The following is a 17065-nucleotide window of genomic DNA, read 5'->3' on the forward strand; positions in this document are numbered from 1 at the left end:
ATCTTATCGATGACACATTTTTCGTTTTTGTTTTGAGTGTAGTTGTGGAGTATGTGGATGCGTGCTGTGTGCTTTCTTTCTTTTTTTTTTTTTTAAAAAACGTTTTGGGAAGAAAAAATTGAAAATGAAAATAAGAAATTGGTATACTTTTCTTTTTAAAATTTTCTTTCATACTAATGAATTTGCTTTCTGGTTGGTGTTGAACTCGAAGCCGCTTTTTCCCGTTTATCAGTTTGCTTGCCGGCTTAAAATGGGAAGAAATAGGTTTCGTGTGTGATTAACCAAAGAATTTAAAACCTTCTTTTATACTATATTTACAGAAAATTTATTACTTATTTTCTTTTCAAAAAAAAGTAGAGGAAGAAGAAGCAGGAGGAGAGGCATGGCCATCGAAATTAAACTCTCTTTCTTCCTCGGTGTTTACATCTAGTTATATATAATTAGGCTGCAGAAAAGAGACGTGCATGGATGTGACCTAATAATGGTGAAATGGGAAAGAGTTGGTTAATAGTATTCCTCCTAGTCCTCGTAGCTTAGAATGTTTAATGCTCCTGCAAGAATCTGCATGTGATGCATGTTATATGTAGTCTAGTATTACCAATCATATTATATTATGAATAGAGTATTATTATTGTTTGCTTTCCTAGATTACTAGATTTAGTACTTAGGAATATAACACAAAAGCTCTTGAAAATTTCCCTACTTCTGTAATTTCTGACCCATTACATGTGCTCTCTCTTTTTCTTTGGATTAACGACATAATCTTCTCTTTTGTGTCATTGTTATTGGGTTGCTAAATGGAATTACTATATATTATAGTACTATTAAGCTGGTTTTGATCTTCTCGTGTCATGCTATTGCATGGGATCCAACAAATTTAATTCTACTTCTTCGTACTTTTATTTTATTAATTTGGATGGTTAAGGTTAATCAATGGCATGAGTTTCTTCTTTTTCAACCTATTATGTGTTATTTATTGAAAAAAGATGAATAAATAAAGGAAAGTAGCTAAATTTCATGTATTAGATGAATAGTAATCTTCTTTCTCTTCTTGCTGGAAAAGAACCGTCAATGCTAGCTTGAAATTTGATTTCTGGTCTTCTGAAACCGGAAATAAATCAGTGAAAATTGAAAAATGATTAATTCAATTTAATTTTTTTATTGATAAAATTATATTTTAGTTGAGTTGCTTAAATAAATGAATTAACCCTCAATTTAGAAGCAGTATTACAAACTTTACTAGGTTGCTGTTTGTATAATCATAAAATTTAATAAGCATTATCACATCATTAAGTTATACTTAGCTACCTAGCCATGCATGTGAAGGATACTTAGCTACCTAGCCATGCATGTGAAGGATGAAATTAACATATGGGTCCTGAAATTTAATCTTCTACGTTCAAGTATAACTCCTAAAACCTATTCAACCAGAAAGAATAACTTCATCTGGCTGCTTGTTTCAACAGAAGGGTTGTGGGTAACTCTAGTCAATCGGGTCAGTGAAAATAGACGCAGTAAAAATTTAATATGATAAGAAAATATAATTGTCGAGGGATTGAAATGATTGACCATGTCCATGCATGCAAGTTGAAAATCAAGATGATTTCCAGCTATAAGCATTTGAATGAGCTTGAAGGGATCTGCGTCTCGTGTGTAGATATGCTTTATTTGACTTTGCCTGCTTATGAATATTGATTTGATTTAGAATTTTCAGCAATCACATAACATGCACTAGCAGTTCCCTGCAGATTATTTTTCGTTTAATATATATAAAAAAGAAAAGAAAAGAATGTGTTAGTTCAAAATTGTATGGTTGCCAGATGGATTTGAAGTGGCAAACGTATTTCGATTACTTGAGCTGTGTGCCTGACTGACTTTCCTTAAGGATGATTAATTGATTGACTCATATATATATATATATATATCAGTTGTGTTTTACATATATGGCATATGAACTAACAGTAATCTTTTTCAAAAAATAAAAAAGAAAAACAATAAATTATTTTTGGAATATTACTACACTTCACCATGGCCCACTTCAGTTCTAGCAGGATTCTATATCGAAACTCGGATTAAATAGTTTAGACTCTACTGAAGTGGATTAAAGTTTTTATATGGAACGAAGAAAATAATTAATTATCTTACAATTATTGAATTTTTTGTGCTGTCTTCCTCAAAATAAAATTGTAGCCATCCCCCACAAAATAATTAAATTAAAGAGAAGATCTCCCTCTTTACCAACTTTCTATTCTGAATTCTTCACTTCGATTTACATGTCTCCTAACATTCTTTTAGATAACTTAGAAAATTCACAAGAAAGAGAGTTACTACTCTCATTGTATATTTCAATTTCGATATGCCAAATAAAACTTATTTTCGGTGTATAGATGATTATCTAATCATAAATCTTTTGGAGAAATACTTGTTTGTATATGGACTTTCATTCATAAATCAAGTCGGTCCAATAAAATCATTTGTCACAAATGAGGGTATATCAATGTATTTTCATTGAAAAAAAAAAAAAGAAATAAAATTAGGATATTCTCCTGTCATTTTTATTTATTGTTTTTAAGAAAAAGTTTTGTGTAAAATCATTTGTTCGATATGAAGAGATTAAAAAATATATATTTTTTCAAATTTATCTTTATTTATTTTGAAAAGAATACTAGAGTGTATTTATTTACAGAAAACTATTTTCTATTTTCTAAGAAAACAGTTTTTTTTAGAAAATAAAAATTAAAAAAATAAAAAATAGAAAATACGTTGACTTGGTAACAATAAAAAATAATATTTTAATTTAACTTCATAAACATTATCCATAACTTTCAAAATTAAAAGAAATAAAATGTTATAAAATAATTTTAAAAATTTTTTATGTAAAAGTTTTGAATTTTTATTATTGATTATTTATAATAATAATAATAATAATAATAATATCAGTTTGTGAATTTTTTTTTTTTTTTAAATAAAGGATGTGATGAAATTGTAATAATAGAATTAATTATTTATTAAAGCATAATATACTTTTTATGTTATTTAAACATTTTTAATTTTTCAATGAAAATATTTGACAGAAAAAATTATTTATACATATTATAATTTTAATTGTGAACATATGATATTTTAAAATGAAAAATAGTGGGAAAATATATCTTTTGTTATAAAGGGAAACTTTGAAAAACTAACTTAAAAATGTTTTTCGAATTTTAGTTAAATTTTTAAAAATTAACTGATTTGAACATAAAACTTTATTTTTCAATTTTCATAAAAAATTATTTTAATTTTCTATGAGTGAGCACATCCTTAACTTTTTTTTACAACAATTTAAAAGCAATTAAGGATTGTACAGTCCATTACAAAGCTCGTTTGAGGTAATCTACGATGAGAGAAAGGAATTAAATGTTAGGATATCAATATTTAAGCCAAGGACCTCTTGGTCCCAGCGCATGACCCTTGTCACTGTACCAGGGATCACTTGCATTTTTTAAAAACTATCTTATCGCGTTCTTGTTTATCTTTGTTAATTTTGAATAGCAGTTAATATTGGGTAAATGTATACTTAGCAAGTAATATTTTCAACTTAGGCCACTGCTAGTAATAAAAGTGTTGGGATTGGGAAAGCATTGTATTGTTTGTTTCCGTCAGCCAGATAATACATATAGATAGAGCTGAAAATGCCAAATATTGGGAAGAAAGATCTAGGGTTTTACGCTTCTATAATCGTTTAATAGGTAATGGAATGTTTAGGACGATAGGGTTATACGTATATATATGTATAGAGTCAGATCCATAATGCGCATGCGTGTAATTATTATCCACTCTTAATTTATATCATCTTCTTCGTCGTCTTCTTCTTCTCGGCTTTGTTGTGAGTTTGCTAGACTGTGGTCCCAATATCGGCTTGCAGCTTTGCATCTATTACAGCCCAAAACCCAATATTGCTTGCATGTCCTGGCTTTTCCTTTCATTTTAGTAATGCTATTCTTCGTCAAAAGGAAACTTTATCCATTAGAAAAATTAATTATATAGCAAATCCTCTCCATTGCTCATTAATTATGTCGTCGTTTCTCGTTAAACGGTGAGTTAAGATTATAGAAAGTACTGGTGTATTGCTTTTGATACTCGATTAAAGCCTCTCTCAAGTCTCATCCAGTGGTTGTTTCTGCTCATTCGTACAGTACTATCAGGGGCCAACCTAGCTTTATGGCAGAAGCATAATTGGCTGTTTCAATAAAAAAGGAAGTGGAAATTTTGTAAATGATTAATTCCAATTAAAAGATGACTTTATTAAATAGACTAATAAAATTATTAACCCCAGCAACAAAATGGGAAGTAAAAAGGGATTGGAAGAAGGCCGGAAAATGGGCTTAGGAAAATTTGGAGACGAAGCCCAAAGTATTCAAAGGCCTAATGGACGTTTATTCCGTGCACAAATGACAAACCTCTTTTCATCCTTTAAACGACTTATAACAAAGTCCGGCACATAAATCAGCTCTTGTTCGACGACAGCGAGAAAAAACAAATACGACACGGATTGGGAAATGATGTGCGGGATACAAACGACAACGTTTAGATGGGCTTCCGTGTCAAAGTATTCCGTGTATTAATTAACGGCGCCGTCATTCAAATTTGGAAAATTCCCAATTTATTCACTTGAAAACGACGGTCGAACAGAAACGACGGGTTAGTATTTCTTAACGTGCACTATAACAACCATAAAAACCGAACTAGACTGGTCTTGTCGCTGCCTGAGAGTTGATCGTCCGTCGACTTCCGTCTGACCGGCATTGGCTCTATACATAAATACACGCAAAGGCACAAGTTTGACAATCGATCTACAGAAGTTGATGAAAAATGGTTGACCAAAGGTGTTGGCCGACGATGGATCTGCTAAGATCGGAGACAATGCAATTGGTTCAACTGATAATTCCTATGGAATCAGCTCATCGCACAATCTCATATCTCGGTGACCTTGGCCTCTTCCAATTCAAAGATGTAAGAGCTTTTCTGTTGTGCCATTTTCCATTAATTTGTAAAAACGTGGACATTATCTCCTGCTGAATTTGTTTCTTTATGATTTTTGTCACATTTATTAACTATTATAAAACCGAATTCATTTGAGCTTGCATCTTATATTTGATATTGCAATCGGACTTTCATTTTCGTTCTAAGTTTGTATTCTTTTGATATGATCAAATGCTGCATTTTGTAGAGAATTCAAGTTGAACAGCGAACAATGTATTTGTTCTTTCTTGTGTTGAATCATTGCATAGTTTCAAATTTTATGTGGATAAACTGTAAAGGTTTTCTTGTACATGTTTAGAATGCAAGGCTCAAGAAATTTCGGTTGTTGTGGTCAGGAAATAGGTTCAGAATTCATTCTGGCTTCTAGTGCATCATTTCATGTTTACGAGTCTGCCTTATCTTTTCCTTTCCCTGATTGAAATATCATAGAGCTAATGATTGCGTGGATCTTCCTGTATTCCAGCTCAATGCTGAAAAGAGTCCATTCCAACGGACATACGCTGTTCAGGTGTGTGATATACTTGTACTGTTTAGATTTTGTTATGTGAATTTTACCCTGTAGATTGCGGTTATATTATCTGTTTTCCTAGATGCTTTAAATTATAATGAACAAAAAATCATCCTTGGATATCCAATTTCTCCTACTTTTTTTGCTATACTCTCACTAAATATTGATTGTATCTTATAAACTAAACTAGTTTTATCATTCATATCTGATGTGATATATCTGTAATTTATGTCACATGTAGATTAAAAGGTGTGCAGAAATGGCTCGCAAGCTTCGCTTCTTCAAGGAACAAATGACAAAGATTGGTTTACTGCCATCAACAAGATCTGCAAGAAGCAATGATATTGATTTGGACAATTTGGAGGTACTTATAATTTCTCAAACTACGTTTTGTGGACTAAAGACTGTCGTTTTTCACATGTAAAATTGACTTTATTATGATTAGGTTAAACTGGGTGAACTTGAAGCAGAGCTGATAGAGATAAACTCAAATAATGAGAGATTAAAGCGCACATACAATGAACTACTAGAATATGAGCTTGTTCTGCAGAAGGTATGTTTATTTGGTTGTTGAGCCTCTACAGAAACAATTTTCTAGCAGTGCAGCAATAGTCTGTTACCAAGAAACTGGATTCTTTAGATAACGCCATTAATGTCACTGGTCTTGCTTATATCAACCATATGGTACTTGAGTTAAAGATCTCTTCCTCTCTCTCTCTCTCTCTCTCTCACACACACACACACACACGCCCATGGAACAAAAAAAAGAAAGATGAATGAAAGGATCGTGATATGAGGATTCTTAGGTAATATGTAATTTAAAGGAAAATTCCTTAATGACATTTATGAGTTTCTATTTTTGATGTACTTAAGCTTGAATTGCATGCATCACCAAAATTTTAGCTTTTCAAAACAACTGAATTTGTGAAATGAACTGCAGCATTTTTTGTGATCACTTTTCAGGCTGGTGAACTTTTCCATTCAGCTCAACAAAGTGCTGCGGTTCAGCCAAGAAAGCTTGAAGTAGACAACAACAACGAAGGATCCATTGACAGTCCATTATTATTGGAGCAAGTACTGATTTTTATTTTTTCTTATCTTCTCTATTGTAGTTGAAACTTCATTATTTTCTTAAAAGTGACACTTAGGAAGTGTACTTTGTGCAGGAAATGATAACAGATCCTTCAAAGCAAGTTAAGCTGGGTTTTGTCAGTGGCCTTGTACCCAGAGAAAAGTTAATGGCTTTTGAAAGGATTGTGTTCCGTGCAACTAGGGGCAATGTATTTCTGAAGCAATCTGTGGTTGAAAGTCCTGTTGTTGATCCCGTGTCTGGAGAGAAGGTAATGCCTGGAAGTTGCTTTATCTATATTTTTGGTTAAAGATTTGGGGCATGCACCAGTTTCTTTCAGAAACTTATGAGGTATTTATTTATAGGTTGAGAAAAATGTTTTTGTCATTTTCTATTCTGGTGAAAGAGCAAAGAGCAAAATTCTCAAAATTTGTGAAGCTTTTGGAGCAAACCGCTATCCATTCACTGAGGACCTAAGCAAACAGTATCAGATGATGACCGAGGTAAACACTATGCCTTCTTTTGTACTCATTAATGTGGAATAAGAAACTTAAAACTCTTCAGCTGGTATGTGGTGATATAAACCATAATTCTATTGAGATTTGCTGTTTGATAATTATTGTGTATTTGTACAAAAGGATTCTGAATGGCGGGTAATATTTACTCTATGCTTTATCCAATTAACTTTTTCTACATATTAAAATAATATAATTTACTCTCAAGTTTGATAATTATTGCATTTTTATTTTGTGTCCCTATCTAATTTGCTCCATAACACCTATAAAAAAGAATGAAGTTTTATATGCCACAACTACAAATTCATGAATTTTTTTTTGTTAATTTTCAGCTCATTGGTTCACAATAATTTTTTTTTATTTCATCTATTTCTAGGTGTCTGGAAGACTTGCAGAGCTGAAGACTACCATAGATGTGGGATTGGCTCACGCGAGCAATTTGTTACAGACAATTGGTGTTCAGTTTGAACAATGGAATTTTCTGGTTTGTAATTTCTTTGAGTCTATTTATTGCTATGAGTCTTCATGTCTTGTTGTTTAAATTACTGTGCAGCACAGCAGCAATTGTCATACTGGATTTGGGATTAATCATTATTGAATTGTCCTGTAGCTATATTTTTTTTTGACTATTGAGTGAATGTTTGATTTGTTGTTTTTTTATTTCCCGGTAATAAACTTTGCTTTCTGTTATTATACAGGTGAAGAAGGAAAAATCCGTTTACCATACTTTAAATATGCTTAGCATAGATGTGACAAAGAAGTGTCTTGTTGCTGAAGGTTGGTGTCCTGTTTTTGCAATAGACCAGGTGTGTTTTTCTTTACCTATAAGTTGCATTATCTGTTAAGTATTGCAGGAAGAATATTCCACTACATTGTATGGGTGATTGACTAGCCAGTCATCAGAAGGTTGTTCATATGACAGATTCAAAATGTATTACAACAAGCAACTGTAGATAGCAACTCACAAATTGGGGCAATATTTCAAGTTTTGCAAACAAAGGAATCACCACCTACCTTTTTTCGCACAAACAAATTCACTTCTGCATTTCAAGAAATTGTAGATGCATATGGGTATGTTATTATGAGCAGATCACACAATAAGTTCCTAATTTCTGAATGTAATAGTTGGTGGGAGAAATCATGGTTCTAACAATAATAATATGATGATGTATTCCATTATTCAATCTGGTAAACATTTTTGGATACATTGGCACCTGCATAGTGGATCAGCTGTGTCCTGGGTGTTGGAAGAATTACATTTTCTTTGAGTTATGATTATTTTGCCATTTAATATTGTTGAAGATAGGACTAGGAAACATGGTGGTTCGTAAAAAGAAACTAGAAAATATATTTTTATGACTGGCCTATCTTCTCTGCAAGGGAAGATGATATGGTGGTTATTGCATGGTTTATTTTTCAAATAACTGCAATGACTTCTCAGTGTAATGTTGGTCAAGAACAATCTGCAAGTCATATTCTGCGTAATTGCAGCATATCTGTTCAACCAATTTTATTGTTGTTCAGACTGTCCAAGTAGATTAAACTCAATTTGGGATTTGCTTGTCCATGTCTTGAGTACAATAAGATAGAAAAATTGAAACTTGAGTTTTCTTCTGCTTTGTAAGTTTTTAATGCATCATTTTACTTGACTAGTTTGCTTGTTAATTGCTGAATGAAATCATCTACCAATATGTTAACCAACAAAAAATTTTCAGGGTTGCCAAGTACCAGGAAGCGAATCCCGGTGTATATACAATTATCACATTCCCTTTTCTTTTTGCTGTGATGTTTGGTGATTGGGGCCATGGTATTTGCTTGCTGCTGGCAACATTATATTTCATTGTTAGGGAAAAGAAATTGTCCAGTCAGGTAATTAGCTAGATGGTGGATCATAGAAAAGTCTATCTTCCTCTTAATAGATGCATGCTTCAGCTTCCTTTTTTTTAAACAACAGAAGCTTGGAGACATCATGGAAATGACTTTTGGTGGGCGTTATGTTATTATGATGATGGCCATTTTTTCAATCTACACTGGATTGATATACAATGAGTTCTTTTCAGTCCCATTTGAACTATTTGGTCCCTCTGCCTATTCCTGCCGTGACCTATCATGCAGGTAAAACTAGTGCAGTAAACTTTGTCCATATATGATCAGTGCTCATTTTGCCATATAAATTATCTAAAACTAATTCTCATTGCAGGGATGCTTCTACTTCTGGTCTACTTAAGGTGCGTGCCACTTACACATTTGGTGTTGATCCTAAGTGGCATGGTACCCGGAGCGAGTTACCTTTTCTTAACTCATTAAAGATGAAGATGTCAATTCTATTAGGAGTAGCCCAAATGAATCTTGGGATTGTAATGAGTTACTTCAATGCAAAGTTCTTTGGAGATAACCTCAATGTCTGGTGAGCTAGCTTACTCAATTTGATTGCTCTCTGCATGAATACATAGAGTTGTGTACAACATGCATTTTTAATTGCTGAAACATTTTTTTTTTGGTTAGAATGGAGGCAAGGGCTAGTTTAATGTGCTATAGATGCTTATATTTAGACTGTGCATGTCTTTTTTGTTTGATGGTTTTAATTTGTAATACATGGCATGTTTTTCTGCATCTCAGATAATTCACTAACAAACGCTGCATTTTTTTTAGGTACCAATTTGTGCCCCAGATTATTTTCTTAAACAGCTTATTTGGCTACCTTTCACTCCTCATAATTGTGAAATGGTTCACTGGTTCTCAAGCTGACCTGTATCATGTAATGATATACATGTTTTTGAGTCCCACTGATGATCTTGGTGACAATCAGCTCTTTGTTGGCCAAAAATTCCTTCAGGTTTATCTGTGATTCTGATTAGCAGAGATTTTCCTTTATACTGACAAATAGATACTGGTTCTTAATATCTACCATATTTTGCTACCAGATTTTGTTACTACTTTTGGCCCTTGTTGCTGTACCATGGATGCTGTTTCCAAAGCCTTTTCTCTTGAAGAAGCAATATCAGGAAGTATGCTAAGGGCTTATATTTCAATTTTCAAATATGTGCTTTTGTCCTATTGTTGTTTCCAAGAGTTTTTGCTAACCCCTACCGTTTCTAAATGGTCTTCTGTATTATTTACATATTTTATGTATGTGTTGATGCCAAAATCTCATTAACCTCAAGCATTTCTCCATGCTGTTTTTAGAGGCACCAAGGCCAATCCTATGCAATACTTGACAGCACTGAGGACCCTCTTGAAATGGAGCCACAATATGATTCCCAGAAACATGAGGAATTTGAGTTCAGTGAGGTCTTTGTTCACCAACTTATACATACAATAGAATTTGTGCTTGGGGCAGTGTCTAATACAGCTTCATATCTGCGTTTATGGGCACTCAGGTTTATCTTTGCACTTAAATTTGCTATTAAAGATAAATTTGCACTTTTATATCATCGTATCTTTCTGGTTGCTTATTAGAATATAAACTGCTTATTTTTCTGTAGTAATAAGAGAATAAGGGTTCGAAGTCATGTGTACAGTTCATTGTAATATGCCATGACTGTGGATTTGCTATGAAATAATATTGTGGCAGGATACATGCAGATAATAATACTACTCGGTGGCATTATGGTTGTAAAGTATTTTCTGAAAAAAAAAAAAATCACATATGTAGGAAAAAGTAATTTGAAATTTCTTTTTACTCATTTTGAAGTATAACCGAAACATATAAAATCAGTTTTTGAAAAAACTTCCAAGCTTTTAGATCAAGCCATTCAAGATATTCAGCGGCAGCTACATGATAGAACATTGTGGACTTGTCCAGTTAGCTTGTGGTTTGCAAGTGTGGGAAACTATGTTGGTTATAAATTAAGGGTCTCATCTCTACATGTCTTAGAATGAAACTGTTGTGCAAAATAAGCATGTCATACTTGATTGATTCTCACTATGGTCTAATTTCTCCAACCTTTGGTGATATTCAGTTTGGCACATTCAGAGTTATCGAGTGTTTTCTACGACAAGGTTTTACTTCTAGCCTGGGGGTGAGTTCTTTTGTCTATGTTTCAACTGTAATGAAAGTGATTTGAGATCTTGGTTTCTATGAGTTTTATAATGAATGTCCGGTTAACAACTGCAGGTTCAACAATATTGTTATTCTTATGATTGGCATAATTGTATTTGTATGTGCAACTGTTGGTGTTCTTCTAGTGATGGAAACCCTAAGTGCATTTCTACATGCCTTGCGGCTTCATTGGGTAGAATTCCAGAATAAGTTCTATGAGGGAAATGGATACAAGTTCCACCCATTTTCATTTGCTTTACTCACTGTTGAGGATGAATGATATATTTGTTGGAGGTAATGGTTAAAGACTAAATGATAGAAAATAGAATTTGATAATTCATTGAATTTATTAAGTATATAGGAGAGTTATAATTCTTGTAAATTGAACAAAAGAGAAGGTGAAGGAGAGATTTTCCTGGCAAGATTGGAAGAAGAGTCTGATGTTGCAATATCAGTGTACCACGACAATGCCTCTTATTGCATTTTGTTTGTGAATGCTGAAATAAAGAACCTTCATAGCGTGGCAGCCAATATCATGTATGTTGGCTCTTGAGATGAACTTGGACGTTAGTTCAATTGGCAGGCAGTTAGAAGTGATTATGGTATCTGGAATTGTGATCAACATTCAAGCTTGTAGAACTTGCCAATTGGTTTGTTCATTATGTTGATTGTATTGTTCCATAGTGATTCTTACAGAATACGGCTTGTGCAATATTGTTTAGCAAAAAGCAGAACAGAGTTTCTGCAGTGTATTACTGTTGATAAATCTTGTTTAAATAGGGAATAGGAATCGAAAGAGTTTTTTTAAAGAATTACTTAAAATTGTTGTATATTTTGTACGCGATTGACGACAGATAGAACCAGTACTCATTGGTTAGGCTAGGAAACCTTATCCATACACTAAACATCCTGTACTGTGGAACTATATGCTGATATTTTTGCTTGAACCTAAATATTAAATCTTGACCAAGGAGAACAAAACGTGATGGGTGAGATAAGGAAATGTTAATTTTTAAATAAAAAACGTTTCGATTAATCTATTCTTCTCCTTCCTTTTCACTTATTTTTCACTCATCTATTATCGTACACAGGAAAAATTCTTAAATAGGTAACCAGGTTCTTAACTGCTTATTGTTGCTCAATTTAATTAACTAGAAAAGGACATGGATGCTACAGTTCCTTCTGCCACAGAAGTCGTTAGTGCAGCCAATTATATAAGATATAAACAACTTAACAAGGATTCATAATTACAGGCAGACATAGGAAATTAAGCGTATACAATCCTCGAATAGAAAGTTCTTATATGAAATTACAAATAGCTAATTCTACCACAAGAAGTTTGTCAAGCATACACATTTTTAACAGTACACATCACACTTATATTTACAGCAACTCTGTATTGCTTAATGAAATAATTTAATTACTGAACTGAATTGGGGTGAATAGCAGCAACAGATGAGACCATGGCATCCACTCCACAGATGTTGCGACCCCTACAGATTCTGTAATACCCATTCTCTCCCCAACTTTCTCCCCACGAGTTCTTGATAATCCAGAAAGGCTTATCCTTTAATCTGATAGGAGCATAACCTGCGGATCCATACCCCACCAGAAGCACTCCATGATCCTGACGCTTTGAGCAAATATAAGGGCAGGAAACTCCTCCCATGTATGTCTGCATAAACACTGCATTGATACCCACTGCACAAGGCAAAAGACACCAAATTAATAACACATGCGAATGCAATTATAATAAATGAGACAGAAATGTTACTTTTTTTAGTACCTGCAAGTGGACCATGCTTCACCAAGTTTGCTGCGATTTGATCTTCATCAATAGAAACGACGCTGAAGTTAGATACGGAGGCAACAATTTTGTTTCTGTCAAACTTGCACGGCCCACGATCATTGCCAGTGTAAGGATAGTCCTCCTCTCGCTCCAGTCCACCAGCCTTGAGGGTGTACTCAAATGCAGTAGTCATTAACCCACCATTACAGCCTGAATCACATGCGCCATATTCTTCTGGATCGCACTGCAAAAAGTTACAGGCTTGACATGAATAAAGACCAGAAATACATTCAACAACCACTACGTCCTTGTAACTCTGCATCTAAAAACCTATAATTTGTTCATAATATTATGTAATTCAGCAGAAGAACAGCAAACTAAAAATACTCTTTCAATCATCCCATGCAATTAGTGCAAAAACTAGCAACTCCCTCCTCCCCTGCCATATAAAAATGGGTGCCAGCAAAAGTGTCCAACGTTCAATTGAAAATCCAGTTTTTGGTAGCTTAAAATCACAAAGAAAATATATATTTTTCCTGTTCAAAATTAAAGGCCATTATTCATAAATAAACGATATGTCGTGCTTTTAGACTTGAAATTAACTTTGATGTAGTTTTACTCTTTTAGGCGGTCGTTCAGCGGCAGAAACCATTCTTATAGCTTAAGAACTAGAAGCACCTTACTGAAACCCAGCCGAAGTCTTCATACAATTTCGCAGTGGAACTTTCGATATCCGTGGGCCGTTTAAATGGAACTAAACCCATTTGTTTAACAGCGGTTGATACGGGTCGGTGAACGACCGAATTGTTGTCATCCGTCAGAGGTTATTCATAGCTTAAACGACACCGTTGAAGCATACAACACCAAATAAGCAACTGAATTCCTAACTAACTGCTGCTATTAATCTGTTTCTTTTCCTTTCAATTGAAGTACTAATCAATCTGAAGAATTTTTGTGAGTAAAGGATTCATTTATGAAAGAAACTAAATAAAGAAAATTCGAACCTCATGGTCGCAATCCACGAGCTGCTGCTCACTCAAGCTCACTAGCTCCCCGGTTGCCAAGAAGTGAGCTCCTTCCAGGGCCCCGGCCGCACTAAACGACCAGCACGATCCGCATGATCCCTATACAAGCCAAACGTCACAATTCCATTTTTTTTTTATAAAAATTTACAAGCTTAATTATACACATATATCGTATATACCTGGTTCTTGACGTTCGTGACAGCACCGTGATCACGCCAGTCGAAATCGGTGGGAAGATCATTAGTCGGGAGGATCGGAGCCTCGTGAGCATCTGCCGGAAGACGGAGCCGCCTCAAGCCAAGATACTGACGCCGGAACTCACGTGGAGTCAAGTCCGAGAACATGGTGACTCCATGAACCGCCGTAGGATCCATCATCTGATGCTTTCGCGCCCGTCGGAGATTAGCTTTAAACAATTTGAAACGGTAGTCGTGCTCCTCCTGCGTCGCATAGGTTTTCCCGAATTTAGCCTTGAAAGTAGTGAAGTGGTGCTCTGCGTTGAGGAGATGATCCTGATCGCCGTCCGGCACAACTTGGCGGATCAACGGATCGTCAAGTTCATCGGGGGATGTGGTGGACGCGATAGTAAATGATAAGAGAGCGTAAACGAGGAAGGAAATGAGGCAGCGTCGCTCCATCGTTGGTTAGATACGTGGGGAGATTGCAGTGGGCGAAGTAAGATTTTTCTATGACTACATTTATAGTAGCAATTCCAAAGAAGAGGGCAGGTACTGGATTGATTGAAATTGTGATCGTGACACGTATACGTTTTGCACAGGTGGGCTGCAACTTGATGAACTAAAAGACGAAGCCCATTAGTGTCCATTTTTATCTGAGGGTCAGTGGGCCAAAAAAAATCTACCATTCAGAATAAATTAAAAAAGAAGAAATAAAAATTATAATTGCCGAGTGTGTTCAATGGATTTTGATTATATTTATAGTCTGCTTAAATTTTAAAATTATAATACAAAATTATAAGACACGTTAGCTTAATTAATCTCTTCTTTTGCTTTTATTTGGAATTCAAGATATTATTTCCATAATTGATAGCAATATTAGGAAATACGAGTTTGGTTGATAAGGGCTTGAATGATGAATCACTTTTTTTTTTTTTTTTTTTTAAATTTTACGTCATTTTCAATTTCGAGTTGATTGTGTAACTTTTATTGTCATCCACAGCCTTCTCCTATTGTCTCTTTTTCGTATTGACTTATTGCATGCGTCATTATGTATATTATGACGGCAATTGCGCCTCTTGGCCATTAATTTGCAAAACTTCTAAGAAATTGCTATCCCTATGCTGCGGTCTAACACGCAACGATGAATTGGATTGGAATGTGTTTTGGTATGACACGCGAAAAACTTTCTTTTACGTATATTTATTTTTAAGATGTTAGACAAATTAATTTATATGTAGTTTTTGTCATTTATTTATTTTCGAATTATTTAGACTTGTAGATGTTGACAATTATTTACTTTAATAAAAAACACAATAATAAAATTATTATGTTGTATAAAATAAATAAATAAATATTAGTACTATTTTTCATAAAATTACTAATTACATTGATGATATTTTAGAAATAAAATATGAATATTAAATTATGAGTTTTTTTGGAAAAAAAATTGGGAAAAATATAATCATATATAATTATACCAAATATTTGAAAGTTTATTATGAATAAAAAATTATTCACTTGTTAATTTTTAATTAAAATAAAAAATTAAACAATTACTTTGGGATATTATCAAATTAGTTATATGAACTATGGAGTATAAATTAATTTTATGAAGTTTAAGAGGAAGAAAACAGAACAATGCTTGAATTCGAATAACCGGCGTCACACATATTGAGAGAAATCTCAACCGCTAAAAAGATTATGATCTACGGTTCAAAGCCTCTATTAGAAGCGCTAGATTTTCAGAGAAAGCGCTAGTTGTAAGACACAAAATTTCAAGTTGCCGCTGTGAAAACTATTCTCATTGGTCCACTCGCACTATGCAGGGATCGCGATCCGTGTTGCATTCCTCTAAATATTTTCAGCCGTCGATAACCAGGACACTGGACGGCTCAAACTCATTCTCCCGCTTACAAGCCAGTGGTTACTTTTCACTCAATTTCAAATGCCTCCACCAAACAAAATTTCGCAAATTTTGAATTCTCGCGGTTCCGCAAACCCTCCCTTATAAATAATCTCCAAGTCTCATTCTCCTCATCACTTCTTCCAGAATAATAGTACTTGCTCTCGATATTCCCTTGGCTTTTCTTTATTTTCTGCAAGTGAAGAGCAAATGGCACGTACTAAGCAGACTGCTAGAAAATCCACAGGAGGCAAGGCCCCTCGCAAGCAGCTGGCGACAAAAGCTGCCCGTAAGTCGGCACCAGCCACCGGAGGAGTGAAGAAGCCCCATCGTTTCAGGCCAGGAACCGTCGCTTTAAGAGAGATCAGAAAGTATCAGAAGAGCACTGAGCTTTTGATCCGCAAGCTCCCTTTTCAGAGGCTTGTGAGGGAAATTGCTCAGGATTTCAAGACTGACCTCAGGTTCCAAAGCAGCGCTGTTGCAGCTCTTCAAGAGGCTGCCGAGGCTTATCTCGTTGGGCTCTTTGAGGATACAAATCTCTGCGCTATTCATGCCAAGAGAGTCACAATTATGCCCAAAGATATTCAATTGGCTCGAAGAATTAGAGGTGAAAGGGCATAAACGGATTGTTAATAATATGTTTGGTAGATCTGTATTAGGATTCAATTTCTGTTTCTAGATTGTTCTGAATCTTGTTAGATCTGGCTTATTTTGTTTTTCTTTTAGGCTTTGTTATTGACTTATCAAGTTGTGATAGATCTGGAATCCAACGGATGAATATATTTGCTTCAAATGTTTTATTAAGTGGCTGGTTATGATCTGAATTGATCTCTTCAGTATATGTTTTTATGATCTGGTTGTGTTTGGATTGAATGAAATTCGTTGGTATCTGGGAACTACGAATTATTTGCTTGCTACAATAACGTTATGAGTAATTCCAGAAATTTACATGATAGTGAAAATATTTATTTGTATACTTTTTTGAATTTTATCTTTTGAAGCATCAGGCA

At 34.2% G+C, this 17065-nt stretch overlaps 3 protein-coding genes across 3 annotated transcripts; 2 read left to right on the forward strand and 1 right to left on the reverse strand.

Moving 5' to 3' along the window:
• Nucleotides 1-4658: 4658 nt before the first annotated feature.
• LOC105633873 (V-type proton ATPase subunit a3) lies at nucleotides 4659-11971 on the forward strand. Its single transcript, XM_012216570.4, has 18 exons — nucleotides 4659-4995; nucleotides 5489-5533; nucleotides 5775-5897; nucleotides 5979-6086; nucleotides 6497-6607; nucleotides 6700-6873; nucleotides 6968-7105; nucleotides 7494-7601; nucleotides 7816-7923; nucleotides 8040-8188; nucleotides 8833-8986; nucleotides 9072-9232; nucleotides 9318-9524; nucleotides 9770-9953; nucleotides 10042-10125; nucleotides 10304-10497; nucleotides 11080-11139; nucleotides 11235-11971. Exons 1-18 carry the CDS (start codon nucleotides 4855-4857, stop codon nucleotides 11437-11439), a joined length of 2454 nt encoding a protein of 817 aa, XP_012071960.1. The 5' UTR covers nucleotides 4659-4854; the 3' UTR covers nucleotides 11440-11971.
• A 389-nt stretch (nucleotides 11972-12360) lies between these two features.
• LOC105633872 (putative cysteine protease RD19C) lies at nucleotides 12361-14676 on the reverse strand. Its single transcript, XM_012216569.4, has 4 exons — nucleotides 14153-14676; nucleotides 13953-14072; nucleotides 12946-13192; nucleotides 12361-12860 (listed from the first exon to the last, which is right to left on the reverse strand). Exons 1-4 carry the CDS (start codon nucleotides 14609-14611, stop codon nucleotides 12580-12582), a joined length of 1107 nt encoding a protein of 368 aa, XP_012071959.1. The 5' UTR covers nucleotides 14612-14676; the 3' UTR covers nucleotides 12361-12579.
• Nucleotides 14677-15811: 1135 nt separating this feature from the next.
• LOC105633870 (histone H3.2) lies at nucleotides 15812-16859 on the forward strand. Its single transcript, XM_012216568.3, has one exon. The coding sequence runs from the start codon at nucleotides 16266-16268 to the stop codon at nucleotides 16674-16676; it is 411 nt and encodes a 136-aa protein (XP_012071958.1). The 5' UTR covers nucleotides 15812-16265; the 3' UTR covers nucleotides 16677-16859.
• The last annotated feature ends 206 nt before the right edge of the window (nucleotides 16860-17065 follow it).

This window comes from Jatropha curcas, chromosome 9 (assembly GCF_041381405.1).
Source record: "Jatropha curcas cultivar XTBG-Jc1 chromosome 9, XTBG_Jcur_1.0, whole genome shotgun sequence".
Lineage (NCBI taxonomy): Eukaryota > Viridiplantae > Streptophyta > Magnoliopsida > Malpighiales > Euphorbiaceae > Jatropha > Jatropha curcas.

Bases quoted from the DNA above. Each gene is read 5' to 3' on its own strand.
- LOC105633873 (XM_012216570.4), top strand. From the start codon at position 4,855: ATGGTTGACCAAAGGTGTTGGCCGACGATGGATCTGCTAAGATCGGAG. The intron at 7,106-7,493 runs GTAAACACTATG...ATCTATTTCTAG, and splicing joins AGTATCAGATGATGACCGAG to GTGTCTGGAAGACTTGCAGA. The intron at 9,233-9,317 runs GTAAAACTAGTG...TTCTCATTGCAG, and splicing joins TGCCGTGACCTATCATGCAG to GGATGCTTCTACTTCTGGTC.
- LOC105633872 (XM_012216569.4), bottom strand. From the start codon at position 14,611: ATGGAGCGACGCTGCCTCATTTCCTTCCTCGTTTACGCTCTCTTATCA. The intron at 14,073-14,152 runs GTATATACGATA...TGGCTTGTATAG, and splicing joins TCACGAACGTCAAGAACCAG to GGATCATGCGGATCGTGCTG. The intron at 13,193-13,952 runs GTTCGAATTTTC...AACTTTTTGCAG, and splicing joins TCGTGGATTGCGACCATGAG to TGCGATCCAGAAGAATATGG.
- LOC105633870 (XM_012216568.3), top strand. From the start codon at position 16,266: ATGGCACGTACTAAGCAGACTGCTAGAAAATCCACAGGAGGCAAGGCC.